The sequence below is a fragment of the Sinocyclocheilus grahami genome, unplaced genomic scaffold (genome assembly GCF_001515645.1).
Source record: "Sinocyclocheilus grahami isolate Dianchi unplaced genomic scaffold, SAMN03320097.WGS_v1.1 scaffold570.1, whole genome shotgun sequence".
NCBI lineage: Eukaryota > Metazoa > Chordata > Actinopteri > Cypriniformes > Cyprinidae > Sinocyclocheilus > Sinocyclocheilus grahami.
Window position 1 is genome coordinate 539,832 of NW_015505749.1, and position 8,642 is coordinate 548,473.

The 8,642-nt window shown below is 36.8% G+C and overlaps 2 protein-coding genes across 2 annotated transcripts in view; both read right to left on the bottom strand.

The window, feature by feature from the left end:
* Positions 1-1,091, bottom strand: part of LOC107556501 (cadherin EGF LAG seven-pass G-type receptor 3-like) — a 2,934-nt gene extending 1,843 nt beyond the window's left edge. Inside the window, exons 1-2 of the mRNA XM_016239636.1 lie at positions 972-1,091; positions 566-772 (exon numbers count right to left, since the gene is read on the bottom strand). Coding sequence (XP_016095122.1) covers positions 566-772; positions 972-992 — 228 coding nt within the window. The 5' untranslated portion in view covers positions 993-1,091. The remainder of the gene's footprint in view (positions 1-565; positions 773-971) is intronic.
* Positions 1,092-2,005: 914 nt separating this feature from the next.
* Positions 2,006-8,642, bottom strand: part of LOC107556475 (cadherin EGF LAG seven-pass G-type receptor 3-like) — a 36,283-nt gene continuing 29,646 nt past the window's right edge. The window contains exons 14-22 of the mRNA XM_016239603.1: positions 7,240-7,381; positions 6,157-6,277; positions 4,668-4,851; positions 4,480-4,581; positions 4,294-4,388; positions 3,517-3,726; positions 3,220-3,403; positions 2,275-2,424; positions 2,006-2,199 (exon numbers count right to left, since the gene is read on the bottom strand). Of these exons, the coding sequence (XP_016095089.1) occupies positions 2,006-2,199; positions 2,275-2,424; positions 3,220-3,403; positions 3,517-3,726; positions 4,294-4,388; positions 4,480-4,581; positions 4,668-4,851; positions 6,157-6,277; positions 7,240-7,381 (1,382 nt within the window). The remainder of the gene's footprint in view (positions 2,200-2,274; positions 2,425-3,219; positions 3,404-3,516; positions 3,727-4,293; positions 4,389-4,479; positions 4,582-4,667; positions 4,852-6,156; positions 6,278-7,239; positions 7,382-8,642) is intronic.

Consider the following 8,642-nt stretch of genomic DNA (forward strand, 5'->3'; position numbering starts at 1 on the left):
AATTTAAAATAACTGTTTTCTATTTTAATATAATTAAAAATGAAATCTATTTCTGATGGCAAAGCTGAATTTTCAGCATCATTACTCCAGTCTTCAGCGTCACATGATCCTTCAGAAATCATACTAATATGTTGATTTGCTGCTTAAGAAACAATTATTATTATTATTATCAGTGTTGAATATTAATAGTTGTGCCGCTTAATATTTTTTTGTAAATCATGATATATTTTCTTTCAGGATTCTTAATAAATAGAAAGTTCAAAAGAACAGCATTTATTTGAAATAAAAAAAAAACTTTAAAATTAAAAATGTCATTTCAGGTTACTTCTGATCAATTAAATGCAGATTTATTTATTTATTATTAAATAATTAATGTGCTGTATCTATCTATTATATTTTGGACTCCAATCTACAAATAACAATGTACATTCAGCACAAAGGAAACTACACCAATTGTATTTGTCTCTTACAGTGTTTTTGTCTTCGAGCCCACCCAAACTTTCTTTGTCTGTCTCACTAACCCACATTTAGATTCAGACACACACAGACATCTCTCTTCTCTGACCTGTTGTTCCGTCTGGTTGATGCCCAGCAGGTATGTGAGGTGGGAGAGGAGCGTAGCGGCAGCCATGTTGGAGTGAATGCTGCGTGTGTTTGATTTCAGTCCCCTCAGGCAGGATAAAACCACCACTGTTAGCAACAACGCCGCCATGGAAACTGAGAGCGAGGAGTACGTTACTATGGCGAGGGTCTCCAGGTCACCCTCCAACTGCTGCTTAGCAAACAAAGAGAGAGAGAAGGGAAAAGATATCAGCAACGGTGCTTGTGCTGAAGGAGATGTCACTGTGGAACATCCTGTTGTCTGTTAGATTCTTGAAAAACATGAATATTTCTTGTGAAGAATAGCTTTTCAGTGTTGTGTGGCCTTGATCGTTCTTTGTTCTGTGTGTGTGTGTGCGCATGTACATCACCTCTCTCTGTGAGCTGTCCATAAGGACTCCAAACGTTCCCAGTCTGTGGCACTGACAGCGAACATGTGACGTGTTCCTATAGACCACACTACAGTCCCTCACCGACCAGCAGCCTCCTGCTGATACACTGAACACACACATTCAGAGCATTTACTGCTTATTCCTTACAAGAAGAATACAGACTACCGTTCAAAGGTCTGCTGTCTGTAAGATTTTCTTCTTCTGTAAGAAGTCAAACACACTCAACAAAGCTGCATTATTTGATCAAATATAAAACAGTAATATTGTGAAATATTTTTACAATTTAAAATAACTGTTTTCTAATTTAATATATTTTAAAATATCATTTATTCCTGTGATGACAAAGCTGAATTTCCAGCAGCCATTACAGCAGTCTTCATGATCCTTCATAATTAATTTTAATATTCTGATTAAGTGCAAAACAGGTTTTGCTGTTTAATATTTTCTGGAAACCATGACAGATGAATTATCATTAATGTATCATGGTAAGGGATATTTAAAAAGAAAGAAAGAAAGAAAGGAAGAAATAAAGAAAGAGGCATTTATATTCAGCAAAGACCCATTAAAATGATCAAAAACGTATCACGGTTTCCATGAAAACATTAAACAGTTGTATTAACTGTTTAAAAAAATTGATAATAATAAGAACCATTATTAATAATTGAGCACCAAATCAGCATATTAGAATGAAGTCTTAATTATTCCAAACTTTTGACCAGCAGTGTAATGTAATGGTTTGGTCAACCGATGGTGCTTTAAAGGGATAGTTCTCACAAAAAATTTTTTTTTCATAATTTCCTCACCCTCATGTCATTCCAAACCTGTATAAGTTTCTTTTTATGTTGAACATAAAGGAAGATATAGAAAGAAAGAAAGAGGCATTTATATTCAGCAAAGACCCATTAAAATGATCAAAAACGTATCACGGTTTCCATGAAAACATTAAACAGTTGTATTAACTGTTTAAAAAAATTGATAATAATAAGAACCATTATTAATAATTGAGCACCAAATCAGCATATTAGAATGACGCCGCGACGGTCTGTGTGGTATTTAGGGGGAAGTGCGGCCCCTAGGCTTCGATAAATAAGGAGGATGACAATGGAGATCGGCGCCTCATGCAGTGACAAAGAACGCTGCGCTGTTGTTGCTTCTAACGTCTGATTGGCCAACAGGTTCACAGGGCCAGCAGGAGATGGAGCTGAAACTAAACACAGATTTATTGCTCAATGCTTTTAAGCCTTGTAAATGGGTTTAAAGAGTGTATACATGTGATACTTACAGAAGTTGCGCTGTGACACTAGTGTAGTAGGGGGCAGCACAACATGTGTGTGAGCGTCCCAAAGCACTTGACCTCGGAACAGAGTACTGTGATACCGTGGAAATCGTCGCCTCACGTGTGTGTGGTTGTCAACGCGATCCAGAGTCATGACTGCAAAATACAAACACACACATTGTGTGAACTACAGGATTATTTTAATAGATCTGCTCTCTGCAGTGCTGCCATTTTTCTTGCTGATCCTGCTGGAGGTGCACACTGCAGGTGTTAGTCTCACATTGATCTTTCTCAACTTCACTTCACACTGCACATGACAGGTTATTTCCAATATTTACTTTTTCCCACCATCAGCTGACTAAGACACTCTCTATGCTATGCTTGTCACAAACAAAATGAATATTTACTGGATTGAAGCAACTTAATATGCCACCCATTATTTGATAAAAAACATAAAAAATTAAATACACAAAAATATATAAAATACAAGTAATATATTATAAGTAATATAATTATTAGTAAGTATTATGCCCATCACAATAAAAACATAATCAACAAATCATTTAATGATTAAATAAAATTTACTAAGATTTTTTAAATATTTAAATATCCTTCATGAACAAAATATAAATAAATCAACAGAAATGCTTCAAAGACTCGCTTCAATGAAAAGCATTTTATCTGAAATCAATTTTCAGAGGTCGGTCAAGTTAATTTGAGGCTGACATTGCTCTTTTCACTCCCTCAAAACCCACCAGAAATCATTCTAAGATGCTGATGCTTATTTGCTGGACGAGAAACACTTCTGTATTTTCTTTGATTAAGAACAGCATTTATTTGAAACAGATTTGTTTTATATAAAAATAAGAATCTAAAAATCAATTGAATGCATCCCTGCTGAATAAAAGTAATTATTTCTTCTGTATGTGTTTGTTGTGTATTAATGCTGACCGATGTTTGGGGCGACGAGTGCCACAGGATTGAGGTAGGTCTGTTTCATGTTCTGGGCGAGTATGCGGGCGTACTGCTCCAACAGATCGGCCAATCCCGCCGCTCCAGTCAGACCTGAACTTTGACCCCTCCACAACGCAGCACTGCCCGGACCCAACAAAACACTACAGCCTCGCAACACATTCTGCAGAGAGAGACAGACCAAAGCAAGACGTTAATCAACTAGTCTTGTCAAGCTCAATCAAATCTGAATGTCAAATTTCCAGCAATTCATCAGTTCCCTAAGGTAATACACACCTCATTGAAATGTGCATCCTGAGTAGCTGTCAAACCGAAGCCTGACTGGAGGCTCTCAAAGGTCAGGAGGCGAGACAGCAGCCTCTCGGCTATCTGAAGGTCATTGCCATAGAGACGGGTTGTTGCCTCTGTGACATCACGAAGCTGATGGGCCAGTTTTTTCTCAATGATGGTGTTGAGTTCTGTCTCATTTCTTTCTAAAGCCTCCAGCTACACACACACACATTGAAAAAATGGTTATGTAATATAGACAAGCAGCTCCAATACTGTGTGAAAGTTATGGATCTTAGGCCTGTTTCACTCGTCCTGTGTTGACATATTCAATTCAATTCAGCTCATTTCTGCTATATTTACATTTTACATTAGCTTTGCTGTAACAACATGTCATACTCAAATAAAATTAAATAAAAAAAATATTTAATAAGACTGTTGTTAATCTAAAATTAAATAAATGTACAATCAAATCAAAATGAATATGTATTTTTAATGTTAAAATGCCAAAATTCACTTTAAAATGGCACTTTAATAATATTATATATATACATATACACTATAGAAAGCATTATTCATTGGTTAATATATTATTTATTGGTTATTTAACCAATTCTATATTATTGAGCTCTAACAGGAAAATAAATATAGCCAATTGTACATAATTTTAATATCAATCCATGCAAAATCTTCAGTGTAGGAACCCAGAAAAGTTTTGGCAAAAAATGTATGCAATAGGCCTCATTATAGTAAATGGATAGTAAATGTGGAGGTATAGCTTCTCACGGCTGTGTTTAGCTCCACAAAAGGAGGAGAGGTGCAGTTGTACAGATCAGGGTCGAGCCATCCTCTCTCTCCATCACAGTGCCGAATCGCAGTTCCTTGGAAAAAGAGATGAACGAATGCATTAGATGGACTTCAAAAAAGACACATAAAAGACACAGATGTGAATCTACACACTCACTCACTCACCAACTGATCCTTTGGGACAGGGGACAGCAGCAGGCAGGTTGAACTTTGTTCTGGGCCACCAGATTGCTGATGTTATGGTCTTCGGACAGCCATCATAGATTACTAAGAAAAGCGGGTGAGGAAATGATTAACGATTGTGGAGAGAACATGGAAAGATTAACGGTTGGATGAAGGGGTATTTACTGTACCTTCACAGCCTGTTTGTGTGACCTCAGCAAATGGATTGTCACACATGTTACACTGTCTGCCAATCACTCCAGGTCGGCACTGGCACTGGCCGCTCTCGGGGTCACATGACCTTGAGAAGGAGCCCACTGGATAGCAATCACATGGCAAGCAGACATCACTGCCCAGCCGTCGGTAATGAAACTCCTGATACACACAAAAACATCCATATTAACACATGCATTTTCAACACAAACTGATAAAAATCACAAAGCATAGTGATTATAACATAATAGCTAGAATAATAAACAAAATTCCTTCATATATTTCAAAAGCCTGATAAGATTGTGTGTGTTCATGTTTTCCTTTGGGATTGGAGTGTAATATACAGATAATCAAAAGCCTGATGTACAACGTGAGGGTGAGTAAAGCTTTATTATAGCACTCCAGGGTGAGGAACACATTTCTCTAATCTCTTAATTACACTTAAACACACACACACACACACAAACAAACCAATTAACACTTCCCAGACCAGCTATACTGTATGAACAATTCTATGTGAACATGTGGGCACTCACTCCTATAAATAGTACCAAATCAAAAGAACATGTGTGAATTTGACTATAACCAAATAAATTATAATCTGTACATACTGGCAAAATGCATATGGTAGGCCTATACAGGAAAGTGCGATATAACATGCTACTATTAAGAGAAATTTGTGCAACTTCAGAACCTAAAATACCTGTAGTTGTACAAATGAGGATTTCAATTTAAAGCTGTGGTGCTTTGGCAGGAAATTCACACAATCTCCAATTCCTGTTCTCACTAACTTCTCCTTTTAATAATAAAATTGAAAATAAAGTAAATGTGCCTATTAAATGTAAAATGTGCGTCTAAAAAGCTCTAACTGCTAAAAATGCATTGTCGATTCACCACAGGCTGATCCTGAGAAACTCTGTTTTTACTCTCCTGAAACTCTGAAAAGGTCAGGAACATGAAGCATAATGCTCCGCATGTTTATGAAGCTGCTGGTTGTTGGACAGTTTTACTGTAACTGCTGATCCTTATACTGAAACAGTATGTTTGTGTTCTTATGGTATAGACTGTATAGAGTACACTTGTGCTTGTCTTGTCTTATGTTACAGGAACTTTAAGAGGGTTTAGGTATCAAAACCAGCAGACAAATCAGTTACACAGATTCAACATTGAAAATAAGAAATGTTCTTAAGCACCAAGTCAAAATATTAGAATGATTTCTGAAGGATCATGTGACACTGAAGACTGGAGTAATGGCTGATGAAAATTCAGCTTTGTCAATGTTAAATTGTAATACAATATTACTGTTTTTGATCAAATAAATGCAGCCTTGGTGAGCATAAGATATCCCAATCCAAAACTTTTAAACGGTAGTGCACATGTCTGATGTGAATCTGTGATTTTATTTATTTATTAAATTTTTTGGGATGTCCTACTCATTTAACATACAGTATAAGAATATGCATGTACCTTGCAGTGGCAGTGTCCAGTGGTCTTATTGCAGTCGGTGTCAAAGCTTTTACTGGCTTCACAGTGGCAGGGTCCACATGTCGGGCTGCCCCACCAACCACGAGGACATTGCTGCTCGACCCTACAAACACACACACACACACACAGTTAGATTTGATCAAATACCTATGCATCTAGGGCAGATCTGACATGGAGAGCGAGACAGCGTGACACACACAGAGAGAGAGAGAGATGGAGCCAACAGATAAAAGAGAGCAGATGAGATTGCCGCTGTTGTGAAGGATTTGGCTGAGCGTGTGTGAGTTTGAGGTAGGGGATGAATTAGGGTCACATGAGTCACAGTCTGTCGGTAAACTTAAGTCTACTTTCATCCGTTCAAAGCCAGCAAACCTTAAGCACACACGCATACATACGGCTAAGAACAAATGCATCATTAACATGAACACAAACTTATTCGCCATACGCATCCAGTCTTTCGGATAAGCTTTGAACACTGGATCAGTGTGACAGAAAACTCTCACACATGCACACAAATTCAGCCGTAAATGTGAATGCATCAGTAAAGTCTTTGTCCATCTCTCACTGTATTATCTTACTGGTACATTTTGCTTGTCAACTTATTAGAGATTATAGTCAGAATAAAAGTAACTGGGCTACAGGACAGATAAGGCATAAAGCGGAAATACTTTTTTTCTGGTTTCCCAGCAAAAACAGCCTAATAACAAAAAATGCTTTTTTTTTTGAAAAGCAAAATTGTGTAAGATAAAAACAAACTATATATAACTATATAAAAACAAACTATAACTTGAAGTAAATTATTTTTTGTACCATATTAGAATTTTTGTCAGGCATAACCCTGAATAAATTCAGTTAGATTTCTGATTAAAACTAACTTTACTATTTTTTATTTTTTATTTATATATATCTTCTTTTAACTATGTTTATATATTGCTACTGAGCAGGACAAAAACAATATATACTATATAAATAAAGAAAATATATTTTTTCAGCATTCAGTAGTGATGTGTGTGTTCATTTGTGCTCATGTAATTTTGCATACATGTGGTGTGTATTAATGTATACCTGTGTTGGCAGTACTGTCCATAGTGATTGTCCTCACAGTCACAAATATATCCATGCGAGGAGCTGGGCTTCCTGTGACACTTTGCTTGATTTTCACATGGGTTCAGCTGACATGCATCCATACAGCTTTTACCGTAGAATCCTGTAAATAAAAAAAAGTAAACTGTTACAACACAATATTTTTTCAATGTTAAAGTATTTTCTCAGCCATTCTTAGGTTAATTTCAGTGAAAAGTATAAACACTATCACAGAGTTTGCCCATCCAATAATGTGAGTTTGGAGCGGGGCTATCTGTTTGAGCGACCAATGGCAGATGTAGGGAGTGTTCAGGGAGCTGTTTGTATACCAGAAAGACTTTAAAAGTGTCAAGAAAAATCAAGTTTTCTGTGATCTTTTGAGATTTCAGAGCTCAAAAAAGATTATCCACTGAAAACATCACATCAATTCAACTTCGACAGTCTGAGGGACACGTTTCAGTGTGAACTCTTTTGCGAACCTAAAACAATGTGATGCAGGATGAGGCAGTACCAAATATATTGGATATGACAGCAAACCCTCAGCTTGTTACTCATTTCAGGTGGCTTAAAGGCACAGAAGAAAAAAAACTGCCTGTTTAAACAGTTAAAAGGTAAAATAAAATATGATTAACATAGATGGATCTCAGGGGGGAAAAATATGCAATAAAATTGTATGATACAAAGAAATTCATCCTAGGTAATAAGGGAAAAGCCCCAATTAAATCTACAACATTGAAATTCACTTCAAAAGGGAAAAACAGCACACACTTCACATACATATTTATTGAATTTAAGGCATAAAACACACAGGAACTGAATGAACAAAGTATTTCACTCTCTACACAAAACAGCCAACAAAACAGCATAGCCTTGATCTCTCCTTCACCAGAGTCATATAGAAAGCCTCCATCTGCACGACAAGTGATCAAAAGACACAATAACACCCTTTCTCTCTCTCTCTCTTTTAGCAGGGAGATTTTGAACTACTGTTCAAAGATGTGTGCAAACCCTATTAAGATGAATGAAGAAAATCAGAAATGGAATGCAGTAATACAACCATATGCTCTTCTGATGAAGCCTTCCACTGCTTTGAATGCTATAGAAGTCACTACAAGATTACAATAAAGTCCTCAGAAAAAGCAACTTTATTCAGCACACATTCAACTAGCATGCTGCAGTACTGCGACTTACTAAATTATGTATGGGAATCTAACCAACAACAGAGCAAAAAGGAGAGAGATATTTCTGTTCTTAAATTTAGGCACTCTTAGCACTCTGTGTGTGTGTGTGTGTGTGTGTGTGTGTGTGTGTGAGAGAGAGAGAGAGAGAGAGAGAGAGGGTGTACGTGTGTGTGTGCTCTCTCTGGAGGGGGTGTGTGAAATAAA